Source organism: Lemur catta, chromosome 1 (genome assembly GCF_020740605.2).
Source record: "Lemur catta isolate mLemCat1 chromosome 1, mLemCat1.pri, whole genome shotgun sequence".
Taxonomy (NCBI): domain Eukaryota; kingdom Metazoa; phylum Chordata; class Mammalia; order Primates; family Lemuridae; genus Lemur; species Lemur catta.
The window spans coordinates 125344207-125365932 of NC_059128.1; the positions used below are offsets into that span (position 1 = coordinate 125344207).

The 21726-nt window shown below is 42.2% G+C and overlaps 1 protein-coding gene across 1 annotated transcript in view; it reads left to right on the plus strand.

Annotated features, from left to right (window-relative positions):
• MKX (mohawk homeobox) overlaps positions 1 to 19134 on the plus strand; it is an 86145-nt gene extending 67011 nt beyond the window's left edge. The window contains exon 5 of the mRNA XM_045533188.1: positions 18996 to 19134. Coding sequence (XP_045389144.1) covers positions 18996 to 19069 — 74 coding nt within the window. The 3' untranslated portion in view covers positions 19070 to 19134. The remainder of the gene's footprint in view (positions 1 to 18995) is intronic.
• Positions 19135 to 21726: the final 2592 nt, after the last annotated feature.

Consider the following 21726-nt stretch of genomic DNA (forward strand, 5'->3'; position numbering starts at 1 on the left):
TGACTCATTTTTGCCATCTTTTTTTTTTTAAATCAGAAAATTTCTTCTGTGTTATAAACTATAGGTGACAAGCCAAGATAGGACAGCTATTCACATAATTTTTTTTAAATATCAAAGCTTGAAAGATTTTATAATTAACACGTCAAGAAGATTTTATAATAAGCACATCCTTGGCAATATCTCCAATGGCAATTACATTAATTTATTTTTTCTTTTGCTGCTTTAACATTTTCTGGATATTAAAATCCCCCCAATCCTTGAAAAGAATCTTGAACAATGTTGAGCCAGCAGCTGAGAATCTAACTCATAATTTATGTTGTAGAGAAATAGAATTACCTCTATTCTTTGTTTTGCCATATGTAATCATTTTAATAAAATTAATAACTGCCAGGAGTTCTTGACAGATTTAAAATAAAAGTTAATTTCTAGACCTCAATGATCATATGAATGTTGTTTTCATTTGAGGGTTGACCAGGTGGAGAAAGCAGTAGAACAGAAGCGTCCATTATGCGCGGCAGTTCCCCGTGGGCTGGTGAGGGGTACGATACGAGAACGCCGCGTTTGGATTAGGTTTGAATTTCATCACCTTAGACAACCAACCCACCTTTTAAGCACCGAGGAAAAACGAGTGCAATGCTGACTATTAAAACACATGACTTAAAAGTGAACATTTTCACTAAACGCTTTCTTTCAGACAATACGCTTTATTACTGGTGTGCTCTGGACTGGAGAGGAAATCTTGGCCTTGAAGCTAGACAGACCTGTGTTTGAATCCCACTGCTGAAGGTCAGACTCGGTCACTCTCATCTTCAGTTTTCCCATCTACAGAGTGGGAGGAAAGAGCTATGCCTTGTAGAGTTTGCTGGAAGGTTGAGATAGTATGCACTATATAAAGTGCCTACCACAACATCTGACAGATAATAGGTGCTTAGTAAATTGAATGTATTATCATGTAATTATGATTCCTCTATATGGGGTTTATGCGCAAGGAAATAGAAATGAAATCTAAGATGTGGGTAGTTTAATGGAGCACTATAGGAGGGGAAAGATGTCTCACATAAAAGGCGGCAGTGAAATGGTGAAAGTTGATATCGGAGTTAGAAAGACCTTCAAGGAAGATCGTTTTATTATTGTCACCGTGAACTTCCTGGAGAAAAGCACAAAGCAGAACAAACTTAAGGAGGAACAGACATACCAGTAGAGAACATGGCGTGTGCAGTAGCTTCCTTCCTTCAGATAAACAAGATTTGCTTTTCCTCTGTGTGTGCGCCTTTGATACTGTTCAAGATGACTGAGAGGGGCTCAGGCTGCTATTTTCCGCCCGCTCCGAGAGGCAATGTTTAACAAATAGTGGCAACCGCCATGCTCTGCTTTTAAACTCGTCCAGCTCAGTGGCATTGAAGCGTCCAAATAAACACAGAGAACAAGAGCACGCTGACCAGGCTCCCTGGCAGGGGTGGCGTGGGTCGGGCCATGCCTTGGAGGGCAGCATGGGGTCCTGGTGAGGACCCGGGCTGGCGCATTCTGGCTTTGCTGCTTCGCTCCTGAAAGAACTTTGAAGAGTAAGCATAAGCTTTCTACGCCCAATGTTTGTGTCTATGAAATCAGACCTATGAAATTTACCTACTCCTAAGATCTGTAGGGAAGACTCGGTGACACAGCCTATGCAAAAGCACTTTTGCAAACTTCCTGGCACTGTTTGGATGTTAACGATTAGCATTCCCATAACCCGGAAAGGCCTAATATCCCATACTTTCTGGCAATATAAATTGTGCTTTCCATGAAGCATATAGGACCCCTAGACATTTCAGAAATGTCGTAATGTTTGCCATCTTTGGGCTCTTCTGAGCGCTAAGAGTTTGGTCCTGTACTTCTTTGTAAAAATTGCGATTAGAATTAGATGATTGCCTGTCCCGCTGTAGGGACAGAATCCCAACTCCTCCACTTCCTAGCTTGGAGACCAATCTTAAAGATGGACTAAAACTTTAGTCCGGGAGATGGGTACATTGGCCATAATAAACTTTTTTTTAAGGTGACAAAAACAGATTTCTGAGTTTGGAAAAACAAGCTGTTGTGTTCTTACATCTTTACACAGATGACTCCATGGGAATTTAGCCCCTGTAAACATTGTCTCCGTAAATCTTCTAAAACAAATTTTAGCCCAAAGCCAGTTCCTGGAAATTTGACCTGCAATAGTTTAATCTGACTGGTATTCTTGACTTTTAAACAAATTTAAATTTTAATTTGTGTTTTAAAAAATTATAAATGTACCTTGTGCTAATTGTGTCCTTGTGTAGAAGGGCACAAGATAAAAACCCCATGTCCTAGCTCTCCTTGATCCCAATCCCACATCCCAAAGAGAACCCAGGTCCACAGTGTCTTTCCTGTGCTTCTAGAAACTCAATGTATATACAAACTAGTACTTTTTCATCTCGCACTTACTGCTATGTTCTTACTGGTCTGCAACATTTTTTCATTCCATCATATATATAGATTTCATTATTGTAAATGAGTACATAGGATTTTATTTTTGAATCAACTATAGCTTATTAATATTTAGCAAATACCCCATTGATGGACTTTTGGGTCATTTCCAATTTTCAGTTATTATAAACTAGTGCTACTCAAACGTGCTGTTTCACATTGAGATAAGGAACTTGCACCAAAATACAAGTCAATGTACTGTCTTCTTCATCAAGCAAGTCTTTCGTAAGAAAAAAAAATGTCAGCTGAACTCACAGTGCTCTTACAGATGTAGTTGGCTTACATTGAGTAGCAAAACACTGACTCCATGGACATTCTTGTGCATATATGTCTCCTGCCATTTATACATACATGGACTGGATAGCCGGTAGTGGAATTAATGGGTCAGATGATAAGTACATTAAGTTTTTTGATGAATGTTGCCAAATTACCATTGAAAAATTCTACCAACTTATACTTCCAGCAATAAAGTGTGTCTGTTTTTCCTCAACCTGGTCAAAACATTCAGTATTCTTAAACTTTTCACAATTTGACAATGTGGTCAGTAAAAATTACATCTCAATATTGTTTTAACTTGCACTTTTTTAAGATGAGTGACACTGCATAAACTTACAGACATTTCTTTTTAGTAAACTGCTCATTCATGTCTTTCTTTCTCTTTGTTTTTTACTTTTTGTTCATTTGTAACTGATTTGTATGAGTTCTTTATATATTTTAAAAATTCAGTACCTTGTCTATAATATATATTGCAAATATTTTCCCAGTTTGTGGTTTTGTTTTTAAACTTTACTTACATTTTTAAATTCAGAAGCTCAAACATCATCTGTGCACATACCTAGGGTGTATTACAGGGTACTGTGTATACCCTCTCTGATAGGGCACCATAGAAGCAGGGTAGTGTAGTCGTTCAGGGCACAAACTCTGGAGCCAAATTGCTGAGGTTCAAATCACCTCTCTTCTGCCTGTTGGCCTACAACCTTGGACAACACACTTAACCCATCTGTGCCTCAGTTTCCTCATCTGTAAAATATGGATCCATAATAATAATTATGGATCATAATCTGCTTCTTAGATATTGTACAGATTAGTTATTACATATAAAGTACTTACGATACTACCTAGAGTGTAGGTAGTTAGTGCCAAGATTGTAAAAAGATTCTTCCACATTTTCTACTATCAGTTTTATAATTTATTTTTGTATATTTAAATCTTCTATCCATTGGCAATTTATTTTGACATAAAATTTAAGCTAGATATCTGGCTGCCTCCCAAATACTCCCCTTATCCCTCCGTAAAAGAAAACTTAGCTGGTTGTCTCAGAGCTATTTACTAGCTAATCCACTAATTTAAATATTTGCCTCTGAACTTGTCATTCAGTCTCTTACTGTAGCAGTGAACATAGAGTCCTTTGTCACTATTCTTCTTCCTCAGAAATTTTCTGGCTCTTTGCTCATCTTTACTTTTATAAATATACATGATAAATGTTTTTATCAAATCCCTAATCCCCCCAAAATCATGTTGGTGTTTGCAGCTTGCATGAATACAGAAATTAGTTCACACCTTGCAATATTGAGTTTAATTATTCAATTTTCTTCTTCCATTTGATCCTCAGTAGAGTTTTAGTTCCTTCTTGTTTCTTATTCATTTTATTAATAGGTGTTTATTTTGTGTTGCACCTGTCAATGTGATTTTTCCATTTTTGTATAATCTTATCACTTGTTTATAAAGTATTGATTTTTTATATCACTTTTGTTAGCCAGCCACCTAATTAGGATTCTATTTTTTTAATTAATTTTCCAGGTATTTTCACTTGGATTTCCAGGTATACAATCATATTATTTCCAAATAATAACAATTTACTTATCTCTTTCTTTTTTTTTCGGTCTTTTTTTTTTTATTTCAGTTCATTATGGGGGTACAAAAGTTCAGGTTATATATATTGCCCATGCCCCCCCATCCCCTCGAGTCTGAGCTTCAAGCGTGTCCATTCCCTAGACAGTGCTCATCGCACTCATCACGTAGGTAATGCACCCATCCCGCCCCAGTCAGAACTTCAAGCGTGTCCATTCCCCAGACAGTGTGCATCGCACTCACCAAGTAGGTATACACCCATCCCTTCCCCCCAGCCCCCACCTCTGTCCAATACCCAATTGGTGCTATTCCCAAATGTGCACTTAGGTGTACTTATCCCTTTCTGATATTTATAAATACTCTATTTCTTTCTCCTACCTTGTGGTATTAAGTAATATTTTCAGAACAAATTTTAATGGGAGAGGTAATAGCGAACCCTCTTGTATTTTTACTTACCTTGATGGGATCACTTCTAGTGCTTAAATATTTATAGGATAACGGATGTTGGTTTCAGAGTTATTCTTTTTTGTATTTTAAGACAATATTCTTTCATTCCAGACTTACTAAGAAATTTGGTTATAAATGGCTGTTAAATTTTTTCTAAACATTTTATTAAATTGCAACATAGAAAAATTCACAAACCATAAGTACACAATTCAACAAATTTTTGCAAAGAGTACAATTGTGTAACTAACACCCAGATCAAGATTAAGGACACTGTAAGTATTCCAGAAGCTCCCACAAAGGTAACCACTTGTCTGACCTCTGCCTATTTTTGGAATTTAAGCAATGAAATCACAGAGTTACATTTGTATTTCTTTCTTTTTGTTCAATATTGTGTTTGTAAGATTCATCCATTTTGTTGCACATAGTAGCCATTCATTCTTTTTTATTGCTATATTTGCATCATTATATGAATATGCCACAAATTATTTATACATCCTACTCTTAATGGAGATGTGGGTTGTTTTCTGTTTTGGGGGGCTATATAACCTTTCTATAAACATTCTTGTGTATTTCTTCTGATAAATTCATGTATGCATTTCTGCTCAGTAGGAGCTGGACTTTTTCAGTTATACTCAGTTTTAGTGGATATTATAAAACAGTTTTCCATAGTAGTAGCACCAGTTTAGACCCTCAAAGCAAGGTGTAAGAGATCTAATTGCTCCACAGACTTGCCAATTTTGGTATTTTCAGTTTTTAATGTTTTAGGCATTCCAGTAGATTTGTAGAGGAATCTTGTGGTTTGAATTTGTCCTTAATATTAAAACAAGATAATACTCACTAAATATATCAATATTATTTAATATAAATATTTAGTTAATATTTAATTTCTGGTTTTAATATGTACTGACTGTTCAGACATTGTGTCAGTGCCTGTTCAAGTTTTTGCCCATTTTTGTATTGGGTTGTTTGCTGTTTTCTTTCTGATGTTTAAATGTTCTTAGTACATTCTGGATATGAGTCCTTTGTCAGGTGTGTGTGTGTGTGTGTGTGTGTGTGTGTGTGTGTGTGTGTGTGTGTGTGTGTGTGAAAAATATCTTATATTATGCTACAACTGAATCTCCTAAAATGCATTTGTTTCATTATTTATTGTCAGGTCATAATAGTCCTCCTCCAACAGTTCTGTTTCAGTAGAAACTTCCTGCTCCCCCTCTTGTGTTTGTTATTCCTCTCTCTGTCTGCTCAGTCATCATTTTTCATTGCATGCTCAAGACTTTCTTCAATTTGAAACCCAGTTCTATCTTAAGCAGTGGAAATGAGTTGGGGGTGGGACAGACACTTTCAGCCCCTGTGATCAGGAGATGGACCAGCTGGCAAGCTGTAGTCTCCTGCTGAGGCACCAAGACATATCCCAACTACTCTCCAGGCTGCATAACTGCAGAGGTAGGAAGCTTGGCCATTGGTTCAGCTCTCCCCCAGCACTTTGAGAACCAAGATCTCACACTGTCTAGTGCTGCCTTCTTCTCAGAGATCTAGGTATTTTCACAAGCCAAACTTTCTCTAAGAACTCAGAGATTGATGCCCACTTTTGGGGTTTTCCTCTACAAAAATCCAGGTACTAGTCTGGACAGAGGGAAACAAACAAATGATCTATGCCCCTCTCTCCTTCCTCCCCCCATTTCCCATCCCCCTCCCTTCTTCCGTGTAGGGCCAAGCCCTTGCTCAACTCCATGGGCTCTGCCTGACAAATTCAAGAGCAGTTTCCCTGAAGTAGTTAAATTGGAGCTGGCATGAAGGGCAGAGCAGCTGAGGCACACGGAGATGACCATTTTCCCAATCTTGATTTCTTAACTTACACACTATAAGTACTGTCTGTTGAATCCTCAATATGAAGTAACTAGAACTCCTCCACTTCTTCTCATTCTCACAGGTCATTGTTAACATTTTCTTATTAATTTTACATTGTCAGTATATATGCTACTTATTCTCTGAAACCATAACTCTCACAGTTACAGAAATAGATTTAATGCTTACTATATGTCCTTTTATATATTACTTCTCCTTCCTGAGTTCTTTTCAGGGTTGGGTTTTTGAAAGAGAAATGTTGTCCTGGTTCTTTGGCTCCTCGCTTGGAAGAATCACAAGCAGGGCCGGTGCAGCAGAGTGACCACAGACAGGAAGCACTTCCACACAAACAGCTTTCATTGTTGAAAAGAGAGAAGAAAGAAGAAAGCTTTTTTTCCACAAAGTGAAATTACATTCCAGAGAGAGGAACGGGTCAGTCTCCACGAGTGGAGAAAGACATTAATAAAGGACTCCCAGGTGGTTTCCTTTTATTCGCCTGGTCTGGGGAAGAGCTTATGAAAGTTGTGGGGTGTTACCAGATGATTTATATACATGATTGTCACCTGTTCTGTGTTTTCCTGAAGTCCCTTCCCCTGATTGGTACCCCCCTAGCTTTTCCACCCTGAGGAACCACCCTCCTGGTTTATATCTGCCACCTGCAGATTTGATTCTTGTCTAACATCCTCTATTTTTGATTAGAACAATTTTGTCATTAATTTTTTTAAGTTGATCTTGTGAATACTGTATTCTCTCAGGTTGAAGCTGTCTTTGGTTCACTTACACATTCCTGACAGCTTAGCTAGGTATACAAGCCTGTGCTCTCACTTTGCCCTCAAAACTCTTGTCGTTGCTTCACTACTCATTAAATATTGCTGTGGGAAACTCTGATGCCAGCCTTGTATTCCTCCTTGATACATTATCTGCTGGCTTCATTTTGTTTTATTTGCCTAACTACACATACAATTCTTTACTTATACCTAAAGTTCAGTAACTTAGCCAGGATATTTCTGAGGGTGATTCTGGAGCATTCTGCATCTTCTGGATCTGCAGATTGAAATATATTTCAGGAAAATACAATTTTGTACCTAAATTATTTCCTAAATTCTCTTTTTCTGTTCTCTGTCTCAAAATTACTGATTTGCCTCATTCATTTATTCAGCTATTACTTGTTGTATACCTGCATATGCCAGGCACTTTGCTAGGTGTTGGGTATTCAGTAATGTGAATTTAAAAGAGTGGAGTAGAATTCTAGTTAAATTGCCTGCGTCGGTCTCTCATACCTATTGTTAGTAGTATCAAGTTTTCTTAGTGTTGTTTTCATGTCTCTGGGTTTTCTTTTGGGTTTTTTTAAATTACATTCTATTTCTTAACTGTCCTTGGGAGACTCACTTTCCTTATTCTCCCCTCTGTGCTAGTTATATCATTCATCCCCTCTTGGAACTTGCTTTTCAAAATGTATTTGCTCTAACTTTTTTGAGGATAGAAAGTAATATTTCCCAGAAATTTTCTTATTTTCTTGAAAATTGCTTTTCATACACGTTCTTCATTTGCTTTTTCCTTCTTATGTTTGTTTTTCTCCTCTTTGAGATTAATGTTCCAGCCCCGCTTTGTGTCCTTTACACTTACTGACACTCTTTGCTCAAGAACAGTGGAGGGCGCAGTGTCCCTGGCAGCTCCAGTACAGGTACATGTTTCACAGCAACTTCATGCTCACATTTCTTACTGCACCTTCTCTGTGTCTGCTTGAGGGCAGAGCTGCCCTCTCCAGGTCGGGCAGGCCCCCTAGACAGGATGGAAAGTGGGTGACACTGGAGTGTGGTAGCTCTCACTGATCATTTCTTTGTTCAACTGGCTCAGGGCAGGAATTACAAGCCGGATTATTGTGCTTTTTCTTCAGTCCTGTCTCTCACTTCTAGTCTATTTCTTGGTAGAAGAAAATAAATCTCTCGGCTCCATTGTCCTTTCTAGTTCTACATTATAAAACTAAACTCCCAATGAAACTTAGCCTTTTTCCTGTGTTCTGCCCATGACCTGAGTCCTTGTCTTACTAAGTAAGGGATTATCAGTTGGATATTTTAGGATTCTGTTTCACTTACTTTTAGAGCAACCTATACCCTTCTTGAGATGTAGGGAGGTATGCATCAACTGATATTCTCTCTCAAGTTGGTCAGCATGTTACATATGGCAGATGATCTTAACATACTGTGGTGGAGTCCAAGCTAAGTTTCATCAAAAATGGAATTTTTGCCCTCCATTTTTCTTCTTGTTGGTCCTTTTGGGAAGCTCTAAGGGAATAAAGTATAGCTTTGCACTACCATCTTCCGCCAGAAGTCTCAGGTAGAATTACATTCTTGTTTTTTTTTCTTGATTGTGATCTTAAAAATTCCTGTTCTGGTATCTACCTCTCTCTCTTTGTCTCTCTCTCTCTCCTTATTTTGTATTTTCTTTTTGGTACCTTTGTAAGATTTATGCAACTCGCTAACACCTTCTCTCTTTCCTCTTTTGAAATTTTTTGCCTGACAATATCGTGTTACCTAGAAATGATCTCTTCCTTCACATAGCCTCAGTCTTGCCTTTCCTGGTCTGTCACAAGACTCCCTGAGGTCAATAATGAATAGAGTAGCTATGAAGAAGTGATAACCTTGATTTCCTGTTCACTTTCTCACAGGCGGTTAAGCTTAAATATGTGCTATAAAATCTCCTCAATCAACAAGCCCAACCATTTATCACTATAGTCTTAACTACCTCTGCTTTTGGGATATCTTAATTCCCCAAAGGACTGTCAATTTAACCATAACTACCTAACAACTGCCAAGCCTCACTTTATGAGCTGCTGTTGAGAGTTTAGCTATTTAAGGTTGATGTTCAAAAAAAAAAAAATTTATTGGCACTTCATGGCATTTGCTTGATTTACAGTGCTGTAAATAACCACAAATTAGGAAAATTTCTTTTCCTTTAAGGTATAGGCAAAGATGAAAATGAACTTGGAATCATCTTTCTCCATAGAGTTAACTCCCTGCCAGATCATTCTCCCAAGTTCACCCAAGCTGACAAGGTCAAATTCGGTCAGTTCCTGAGGGAGCAGAGAGCTCCCTGGCAAGGAAGAGTGGGTCCATTCAGGCAGCAACTCTTCAACCCCCTCCTGAGCTGCCAGGGGTCTGCATCTCCACCACCTCTGGGGTCTTTTTCTTTCAGGACAAAGGCTTCCGTTACATTTATGGCTTCATGTGTCTCATCAAGTAGTCCGAGTTTCTGTGAAGGTATCCAAAGCAGGAGAAATCCAGTGGTTAAAAAAGAGATGTTGAATATTACTCAGGCATAAGAAGGAATGAAATTCTGATCCATGTTACAACAAGGATGAACCGTGAAGACATTGTGCTAAGTGGCATAAGCCAACCACACAAGGACAAATGTTTTGTGATTCCACTTAGATGAAGTGCCTAGAATAAGCAAATTCATAGGGCCAGAAAGTAGGTTAGAGGTTACCAGGGGATGGGAACGGGGAGTTACTGCTTACTGGTCACTGTGCCTCTGTCTGGGGTGATGAAAAAGGTCTGGATGTGGCGATGGTTGCACAACATTGTGAATGTAATTAACGCCACTGAATTGCATACTTAAAATTGGTTAAAATATTTTTTTTAAAAGATATATGTTACTTTAAGAAACTGTCAAGAAGTAATTTCAGGACTTTCAATTCCTCCAGATTTACCTTAGGAGGGTGCCGTGACCAAATGCGCATCCTGAGGGCTCTGCCCTGGGGTCCTTCTCCTCTCCCCGAAGGCTGAGGCCCTTTGACTCTCCCCCTGTGGCTCTCTCTCCTTCCTGTTATCTTTTTCACGTCCCAAAGTTTTGCTCCATTCCCCTCTTCCTCTGTGAGCAGTCTGACCCCAAGTTCCTTGGACTCTGCCTCCCCTTCCTCACTTCTGAGGCTGAATGACACGAAGCAAGTGGCATATGACAGTTCCAACCCTTGCTGAGATCTAACAAAACGCACTCGCTGATTCTGTGCTGGCACCAAGTGCTTGTGGGCAGAGACCCTGGCTCCACTCCCTGCACAGCTACTTCCAAGTTAGCCCAGTGCAACCTTGAAACAGAACAGCGCCTGGACCGAGAGGTCAGCCACAGCCTCGGCCAACCCTCTGGAACCCATGTGCCAAATCACCAGTTGGACTGGCTGCCACTTTGACCCCTGGCCCAATCCTAAATCCCCCAAAGCGGGTAGAATGGTTTACATGAGCTTCCCTGGCAGAAGTAGGAGGCAGGTACAGGAATGTGGCAAGGGCAGCTCAGGGCACAAATCGGCAAGAAGAGAGAAGCCCCTAAGCAGTGTTTGAAGGCGAGATCAGTCCTTTCCCTAGAACACTCGTGCGACAGAGCAGATACTGCTGAGAAAGCCATCACCAAGGCAGGGCTAAGTGTGCCGGAGGAGACACGGCAGCCAGCCTCCTGTGGAGTCAGAGGAAAGTCGCCCATTTGGGTACCAAATGGCAGCATCAGAGACGTGGGCAGAGGCCAAGACACAACTAAAAACTTTGAGGGGGGATTCCTCATTAATTCCAGAAATAATGGTGAATTGATTTTTAGTGCATTTGCTTTCAGGAAATTGATTTTCAGGAACATCATTTGTCACACAGATAAGGCAAGAGAGAGCTAACACACCAATATATTTAATAAATATTGAGGTTATTTCTCCTCGTTGTGACAGTGCCAGTCCCCAGCTTTGTGTTCCAGAACCTTGCGGAAGGGGAGCGTAATCGCACTTATCTGCTTAAATCTGTTAGTAGGCACTGGATGTGCTTCCGTGGGAGCAGGTGGAGGTGGCAGGAAACAGAGTGGCCGAGCAGGGGTGGGCCTGGGGAGCCAACCGTGCAGCACTTAGAGGGGGCTGCCTTATTAGCCTAAGAAAAACATCATTAGGAAGGAAATCCACCACCGAAAACCCAGCCGTCGTATATCATGCACTCCAAAGCCAAATACATTGGAAGGTTTCTGTTTATCCACTGTCTGGAATTTTCCATACTTTGCCATTGGCCAATGGAGACACAACCTCAGTCTTGAGCTGGCTCATTAAGGCCTTTCGGAAAGGAGCCAGTGGATTTAGCATCTCATCCCAGAGGGAGGGCTCCGCATCACATTAAACCAGAACGGGGCTGTCTGTTTCCTGCACTGCACTGTTGGGTGAATGTGTAGCAACACAGCAGGAACTGAATTACATTTCACTTTCTTTTCTGCCATTGTTGTCCCTGTAACATTATTTCCCTACCTGGGTCCTCACACCTTTGTTTTACTTACTTTTTTGGGGGGTGGGGGAGACAGTCTTGCTCTGTTGTCTAGGCTAGAGTGCCGTGGCATCCTCATAGCCCCATGCAACCTTGAACTCCTGGGCTCAAGTGATCCTCCTGCCTCAGCCTCCTGAGTATCTGGGGCTATAGACATGAGCCACCATGCCTGGCTAATTTTTCTATTTTTTGTAGTCATGGGGTCTTGCTCTTGCTCAGGCTAGTCTTGAACTCATGGCTTCAAGCAGTCTTCCTACCTCAGCCTCCCAAAGTGCTGGGATTACAGGCATGAGCCACCGCATCTGGCCTTGTTTTACTTTCTTAAAGTCTTTGCCTGTTTCTCCCTATCTTCCCTTTCTTCTCTCTCCTTTCTCCTCTTTATGTAGCTACTTGGTAATTTGTCTCCAAGTTGAAGTCAGAGCTCTTGTACTAAAAACAAATAAGACACACATAACAAGCAAAACCAACAGCCCAGGTGTCAAAACTTCTTTATGGAAACTCTTCTTTACTGGATTTGGGTATCCAAATGCCATGAAAACAGGATTGTGTTGCATTTCAACCTGGTTTTACTGTTGAGGCTACACAGGTCAGACTGCACCCCCATTGGAGGCAGAGTCTCCCTGGAAAGACGGTGTGATTCCTGGGCCAGCCGCTTGGGGAAGGAAGCTCGAGCCCTAAAAGGGAGATTGGAACCAAGAGTGTGGACCTGGGTAGGCGTGAAAGAGGGTCCTGCTTCTCCTGATCGGGACATCACAGGGTCTAATGTCTGAGGCACCACTCCTAAAAAATGGATGTGAAATATGGCATTTTCAAGCTGACACCTGGAAAAAGAAGTCTCAAAACGAGGCTACCTTTGCCACCTGAATGCCACCTGGGGCTGTGACCTTTGGACCACAAGCTCTACCTTAGACTGCATCTATTTTCAATATTTTCTACATTCACGTCTCCTCGGGTATGCCCTGTGCATGATTAAAGAATTTTTCTCACAGAGTTGTGTAAAGAACCTCTTTGCCAATGTTTACGTGAGAGTGTCTTAAGGATGCAAAGAGTCCCCGAGGCCAGCACAGCCCCAAAGAGGTGGGACGATGGCAAGAAAAGACTTGAAGTTTCTATCAAAAAGGAGAAACCCTTAGGCCAGGCGCGGTGGCTCACGCCTGTAATCCTAGCACTCTGGGAGGCCGAGGGAGCAGGATTGCTCGAGGTCAGGAGTTTGAGACCAGCCTGAGTAAGAGCGAGACCCGTCTCTACTAAAAATAGAAAGAAATTATATGGACAGCTAAAATATATATATATAGAAAAGTTAGCCGGACATGGTGGCGCATGCCTATAGTCCCAGCTACTCGGGAGGCTGAGGCAGGAGGATCGCTTGAGCCCAGGAGTCTGAGGTTGCTGTGAGCTAGGCTGACGCCACCGCACTCACTCTAGCCCAGGGAACAGAGCGAGACTCTGTCTCAAAAAAAAAAAAAAAAAAAAAAAACAAAGGAGAAACCCCATCCAATGCTAACTTTAGAGGGTCTTGGCTTTATTTCATGATGGAAGTTGGTATTTCTTTTGCCTTTTCCTACCCAATTCACTTAATGGTCTTCTTCTTCCTTTCCAAAACATTTGCAGTCGGTTATTAATTTTTGCTCAATAGAATTAACTCAGTTAAAAGAAATCATGTACTATTTTAGCCAGCAAGCCCACCCATCTCTCTCTGACACACACAGACACACACACACACACACACACACACACACGCACAGGCACACGCACACGCGCGGGCGCGCACAACCTGCAAGTGGGGTATGCTGCCACCAGGGGGTGCAGTAGTTTCACTTTGCTGATAAAACCACTAGTCCTAAATCCCTGGTCCTAACCAATTGTGTCAAAATGAACTGAGATAATTTTTTAAAATATAGATTCTGAGATCCTGTCCCAGATCTCCTCTCAATAAAATCTCCAAGGATAGACTTTAGGAAATTTTTGTTTGTTCGTTTTAATAGTTTTCAGGGGAATCTGAGTCACAAACTGGTTTGCAGAATTCTTGACACAAGCTATGATACGCGTTTGAATTTCGCTTAAAATCCAACTGTTTTTTCCTTTAACCAAAGTCCCCTCAGCTTTATGATAAATGTTCAATCTTGAATGTACCAAAACATGGAACTCTACTAGGTTTACAAAGATGGCCTCCAAATCGATCTTCTCTCGGAATGTTTTTAGGGGAATGAGGCAAGGGTGGGTGCTCCCGGCAGCAGATGTCCTCTCTGCTTTCGGTGAAAATGCTCCTCCAGGGCCAGCTGCCTGTGTCTCAGCCTCCCGGGCCTGCGGCTGCTCTACCCCCGCCCACCTCTGCCTCCCCAGGGGCAGCCTCTCCTCCTGGCTGGTCTCCAGGCCCAGCCAGCCTCATTTTGCTTGGCCTGATGCTGCTCTCCAAGAAACTACAGTGCCCAGCACTGACCACTGCCCCACAGGGCCCCAGAGCCAGACACTCCACCCTGACCCTTCCTCCTACAAGACGGGGTGTTGAAAGAGGACCCTTCCCACTTCTGAGGAGGCCTCTCCTCCAGTGCTGCTGTCGGGGTTCCTGGGCTGTCTCTAGGGCTACCTTTGTCTGGACTGTGCGTGGAGCTTCCCTTACAACGGCCAGAACACCCTAAGAGGGTGTCCCTTCTCTGCGTCGGCCTCTGTCCTCGTGCCTAGGCCCGACAGATATTCGTGGAGTTTGAGATCTTCTCTCTTTATTTCCTGCAAGGCCACCACAACCAGGGACTCTGCAAGGCCCTAAGGACACAAAGCAAACAGGACATGTTCCTAGCCCCAAGTGCATATGGCCCCACTCAGAAGACAGGCAAATACAGAGACGCTCCCAGGCAGAGGAAGGGCCAGGCAGGGGTGGGCAGAGTGCTCAGGGGATGCGGGCAGGAGGGGACCTCGCCCAGCTCAGGGGTGACGGTGGTGTGAGGAGGCTTCCCGTGTTGGGGGGAGCTAAGGGAAGCCCTGAGGGAAGTGACAGGAGCGAGCTGGGCTGATGTCAGACGAGGGAGGTACCAGGAGGAAAGAGCTCTATGGTAGAGGGAGGAGCGTGACCAGAGGTCTGAACATCCAAGAAAGTCAGGTATAACCAAGACCCGCATGGCAGGCGGGCAGGGTTGGGAGCATTTTGAGAGCTCTGGCAGCTGTGGCACCAGGTCATGGAGGGCCTCACATGCCATCCTGTCCAGATCCAGGTTGAAGGAAGGAGCTTCCATTGGACACGTGTTGCAGCATCATGTTTGTGTTTTAGCAAGAAATCCCTTTGGCTATGGTAAGGAGAATGGCGCGGAGCAAAGCCAGTCCAGAGACCAGGAGGCCACGGTCAAGGATGGAGATAAAGGCACCCGACAGGGGGCAGTGACAGCGGGCAGTGGCAGAGTGGGTGGGGAGAAGTGGGTGGCCCAGGAGGAATGACAGCACTCAGTGGTTGGCTGGACGTGAGGTGTCAGGGAGAGAATGAGGGTGACACTGAGCCTTTCTTTCTGGTGTGGGCATCAGAGGAAGGAGAGAAGGACTGAGGTGACACCCATTGAAGGCAAACCGGGTCAGCGAGGTTGGGAGAATATCTTTGAACTTAATGAGTCTGAGACAACTGTGAAAACTCTGCTTGAACGTGGAGGGCAGTAGCTGTCTGCACAACGGAAGGATACTGGTTGCTACAGATAATAGTGATGTTAAACTAACAATCTTACACCACTACATAAACTCCACAGTGTCTGACACGAGTGGCAAAGATTATTGAAAACACTCTACTGCTGACCCTCAAATAACATGGGTGTGGACTGCACGCGTCTACTCATATGTGGATTTTCTTCGCCTCTGCCAGCCCTGAGACAGCAAGGCCACCTCTCCTCTCCCTCCTCTTCCTCAACTACTCAACATGAAGACAATGAGGATGGAGACCTTTACAATGATCCACTGCCACTTAATGAATAGGCAATATATTTTCTCTTCCTTGTGATTTTATTAATAACACTGTCTTTTCTCTAGCTTACTTTATTGTAAGAATACAGCATAGAATGCATGGAACATACGCCGTGCGTGTTCTTCGACTGTTTCCGTTACTGGTGAGGCCTCCAGTCGGCAGCGCGCAGCCAGGAGTCAAGTTTGGGGGAGTCAAAGTCCACATGCGGATCAGACCCCAAGCCACGCGTCGCTCAGGGATCGACCGCGTTTAGCAATACTTCCCGATGTTATTTACAAGCTTGCGACAGAGGTACGGGTTAGTTTTAAAGAAAACAACTTCAGCCGGACATGGTGGCGCATGCCTGTAGTCCCAGCTACTTGGGAGGCTGAGGCAGTAGGATTGCTCGAGCCCAGGAGTTTGAGGTTGCTGACGCCACGGCACTCACTCTAGCCCGGGCAACAGAGGGAGACTCTGTCTCAAAAAAAAAAAAAAAAAAAAAAAAACCACGTACTAGAATGAAAGGTATGGTAAGGCAAATATGCATTTCCTACTGAAATTTCATTCTTTCTTTTAAAAAGTAATTATTGAGCACTTTCTAGATACCAGGTGTTCCTACAGGCCATGTGCAGATACGAAGCTACATTATAAGATTTCTCTGTTCTCATCAAGCTTACTTTCTAATGCGGAAAGAAAAAGAGTAAACAAGAAAATTAAGAAATGAACAGAATAATTTCAGCTTGTGCTGAGGGGTACAAAGAAATAGAAACGCAGGAGGGTGCAGGGAGACGGGATGAGTCGGCACGGGGTGCAGTTAGAAGAGTAGTCAGGAGGGTGTAAAGCAAATATTCCACTGAGGAAACGTTTCCATTAAGCCCAAGTGATAAGGAGCCCATCGTGGGAAGACTGGCGGGTGGGGTGTGACAGGCAGAAGGGCCGGCCAGTGCCCAGAGGCGTGTTCTAGAAACCAAAACAAGATCCAGGTCAGAGGAGCCCAGTGAGCAAGTAGAGAGTGGTAAGATCTGAAGTCCCAGGGGTGGGCAAGTCACCTGGAGCCTTGAAGCCACAGTCAGGAGAATTGGACACAGACCTAGGACACTTTGCTCGGTGATGACCTCTGGACCAGCCAGAGCCCCACAAGAAACAAGAAGCCTCTTGGATGAATTTCTGAAGGGAAGGCCAGGAAGGGGTTAGTTAGAAAGCAAGGTTAAGGGAATTGACAGGGATTATTGGGGATCTGGAGCCCAGGGAGAGCAAAAATACTCTTAAAAAGAGGGGGTGCCGGAGCCCAGTGGGGGCCGAGGCTCGGAGGAAGAACCACGAGGTGTTGCTGTAGAAGAAGGCGGACTCGGCTTGCCGTGGGTCGCAAAGCAGTGAGGGGGGTATGGGGGGGAGAAAACCCACCTCTCGCCATTCCCGTCTCCCGCTGGTGTCTGCATTGGCTCAACCCAGCCAGAAGCCAGAGCAAAGGGGCGGCCAGATCATGGGGTCCCCAGGGGTCATTACCCCAGGGCCACACTTGGCAGAAAGGGAGGATCTGGGGCTTGGGGGAAAAGGAAAATGACCGAGCTCCAATGTTAGCTATTTATTGGTATAAATGGCTTTTCCCAAACAGTAATATAAAGACAGCACGGAAAACACCCACCAATACTCTTAACCTGCTTCCCAGGAGACTAAAGAACCAAGGAGAGCAATGAAAATGTATGTGGGGTTCCCCAAGCTCCTGCTTGTGCTGCAAGGAGAATGAGGTTTTCTCTTTGAAAAAATTGTTGAGTCTCCTACGACATTTAACAATATCTAAAATTAATCTGCAGATATTTAGTACACACAAAGAAAGTCATAAAAATAGTCCAGAAAAACATGTTCTAGTTTACGGGGATTTTTCAAATCAACCCTGAGAGGACACTGTGATCGTGTTGGTGGTGACACTTTGATGACTTACGAGAGGTCCTTCGTTGTTCAACTTTCTCTGTAAGTTCTTTCCCGATGGCTCCAGGTCCTGTCAGTCTCTGCACGTCTGAATTCATCTGTGGGATGTTCTTCGCCTGCTCCCTGTGGCAGGGTGGATGAAAGTGAAAGTCCCCCTCCCACCAAACTGCTTGGCACACACAAACAAGATGGAGAAGCAGCATAGCTCAGTATTTAAGGGCACACGCTCTGTTGTCAGCCTGCCGGTGTCCCTGGCTCCGCCACCTACTAACTGAATGACCTTGGGCACGTTACTTAACCTCTTTGTATCTTGGTTTCTGCCATCTGTAAAACCGGTGATAATAATGGTACATGTCTCATCCTGTTGTTATGGAAGGTGAATATCCTTAACAACTGAATAGATTGTTGATTGAATAAATTACAATTTCTACAGGTTTCAAGCAGGGCCTGGCCTGTGGTACGCACCAAGGTGCTTTCCCCTGTGTACACCCAGAAAGCACAACATCTGGCATGACACCTGACCCATGGCTGTGCTCACATCTGGACGTCCAATTCCCCCCCAGGGTGGGAACTGAGTTCTGGTTATTTCTAGATCTTCAGCACTTACCTCACTGCCTCGTCTCTTCATTCCACAAATAATTATAGAAAGCTTGCTGTGCACATGACCTTTCTGGGACTCACTCCTGGTGTGGTGAATAAGTGACTTGAGTCATTGCATTTTGCTGTCATTGTCCCATGTGTATAATATGTCTTGTCATTCCAAACAGATGTGTAATATTCTGGAGGAAAGAGGTAATATTTTAAGTTTATCTTAATTATCTTTAAAGATATCTATAGATTTTATTTTTCTTATGCTTTACCCTATTCCATCAAAGCCAGTAAGTGAAAGGAGCTCCAGCATTAACAATATTGTATTTATATCTTCAACAGCTATAGAGGAGACAATACGTGCATATAAACAACTGAATGCCAGGAAGAATACAGGGGATTCAGGAAAGGGCAGAATTACTTTTGTTTGGAAGAACTCATTAGTTAAGGTTCTTTTGGGTGCACACAATAGAAAGCATTATGTTAAGCTTAAGCAAAAAAAAGAGAGACTTGAGTTCAAAAGTATGCCCATAGAGTTCAAGGACAACTGGGCACTTGAAGTAGGATTTGTCCAGCTAAAGAAATCCCCCCATCTCAGTACAACTGAAAGCCATAATACTCCATGTGTATCTGATTCATCCCCCTGTTTTTTTCAGGTTACCTTTCTTGTTTCTCTGCCACAATGACTCTGGAGTTTACATCTTACGATTCCAGCCACAGCCAAAAATAACTGGCCACCTCTCAGTTGAATCCCAGTATTCCATGGGAGAGAATTGACAGACCTGATTTAGGGCCAGAGAAGGGGTGCCCGTGAGCTGGTCAGAACTCAGAAGAGCTGTCTACTCAAGGGCTCACCCTCACTTTGTGGAGAATGAGGAACTTGAGTCTCAAGGGCTCTGTGCACTAGAAATAAGGACACCCGTGTGCAAGATTCGACTCCACTGGCTGAAGTCCTCTGGGAGTCCCCAGCACCAGAGCGTGCTGGAGCCAGCTTCATACTGGTTGCAAGAACCAGTTGTTAACTTTTTCAGGAATTTCATGAGCCAGTTGTAAAACATAGCCATTATTAAAAATTAAACTACATAAATTCATAATTAGAAATTGTATTACAAATGAAGGTAATAAAATCTTAAAACTCATTACTTTTTAATTTTTTAATATGTTACTGTTAGCTATGTTCTTACGTTTCTTTTTGTCTACTGTGTCTGTATGGTGGAAAGACTAAATGACTATAGAATGAGATGCTACTGGGTGCAACTTCACATTTATTGGCATCGTACCAGTAACTTGAAATTGGCCTGGTGGGAGTATTTAGACCATAGAAATTGACAAATTCTACAAATCAGACTTTGATTTGATTTCTTTGGACTATTGGTGATTTTTTTTTAGTGATCTAGATCAACAATCAACAAACTATGGCCCAAATTCAGCATGCTGCTTATTTTTGTAGAACCCACAAGCTAAGATAAATTTTTAGTGTTTAATGGTTGAGGGAAAATGATATTTTATGACATGTGAAAATCATATGAAGTTCAAATTTTAGTATCCATAAATAAGGTTTTATTGGAAGTCAGCCATGTTTACATATTGCCTATTGCTAATTTGTGCTACAATGGCAAAGTTAAGTAGTTGCAACAGAGATTGTATGGCCTGCAAAACCAAAATATTTACTGTGAGCTTCTTCAGAGAAATGGTTTTTCTGATCTGGTCTAGATTTAAGAAAATGAGAAGAAAATGTTAAGAACACAGACTCTTAAATGTTAAAATGAAAAGAGTACTGTGTCTTTTAGTGTTACATTTTGAGGAGCACAAAAAATTGAGGACATAGTCTTTCAGAATTCAAAAACTATTATCAAATTCAATGAAGAAATCTCTCCCACCATTGACAGACAAGTGAAGTTCTCACATAATTCTTCATTGCTTCACTTTCTTCTTAATCAAAATAAATGAAAATATCAACTGACATTCATGATGTGAGTGATTGCTGAATCAGACAATAATCAAGCATTTATTCACAACTTGACTTTGTGCCACCATTACTGGCAATAGTTTTATGAAAACTGATAGTGGAGAGTGACATCAGGGACGATGGCAGAGCAGGGAGTACCAAGAGTCCATCTCTCCACCTACACAACAATTGCACTGACAGAATCTCTCTAATGTAACTGATTTGGAACTCTGGAGTCTATTAAAAGGCTTGCAGATTCCAAGGAAGGCTTGTCCTATAAATTACACTTAATTTCAGTCAATAGCAGCAGTTAGCATGGTGGCAGCCACCCAGAGCTCCCAGTCCCCAGCCCCCAGCCCTGTGCCAGTCAGCTATGCCAGTATTCCTGGAGAAACTTACAGGAGCTAGGGTAGCCAAGAAAGACCTTGTCCTCCAAATATCTGGGGATCTGTGTTCTGATGACTGGTTGCTGCTTCTGATTATGTAGAGGCAGACACAGCAGTAACCTACCATTGTTGCAAGCCCCAACCAGCAGCTAAAGTGGCTTCTAGGGAATGTAAAGAAACAGAGCCTGTTTTTCTCCCTTCATTTCCCAATTTTCCTTTTTGGGAGCTAGACATTTAAGGATTAGGACATTGTAAAGCATCGGCACATGTGGGGGAATTTAGAACATCACTGCACATGCCTAGGAAAACAGACTCAGAGAAGACCTCAGAAGACCCTAAATTTACACCTCAGGCTGACCCCAGCACAAAGATGCCCTATAACAATTAAAAAACAAAAATAGAAAAACAATAAATCATTGGGAAGATGTCAAATCTGATTTTCATAGTTACTACATTATAAGATTCAAATTCCAGTCTTAACAACATCAACAGCAAAATCACAAAGCATACAAAGAAACAAGAAAATATAGCCTATTCAAAGAAAAAAATAATAAATTGACAGAAAATGTGAGGAAGACGAGATGGTAGACTTACTAGACAAAGGCACAGAAACAACTATCTTTAAGATTCTCAAAGAGCTAAAGTAAGACATGAACAAAGTCAGGAAAATAATGTGTGAACAAAACATAAAAATCAATAAAGAGATAGAAAACTAAACTAAAAGAATTTGGAAACTGGAAATTACAATAACTGAAATAAAAAAATTCACAAGAGATACTCAAAAGTAGATTTTAGCAGGCAACAAAAAGAATCAGTAAACTTAAAGACAGAAAATTGAAGCCTTGATCCCAAGGAACACAAAGAAACAATTATTTCTATGTTTTTGGCCTCACAATGTATAAAGATGTAATTTGTGACACCAATAACTGAAAGGAGGTGGGTAAAGAACTGTATTGTAGCAGAATTTTTTAATGCTATTGAAGTTAAGCTGGAATAAATTCAAATTAGAGTGCTATAACTTTAGAATATTAAATGTAATCCCCATGGTAGCCA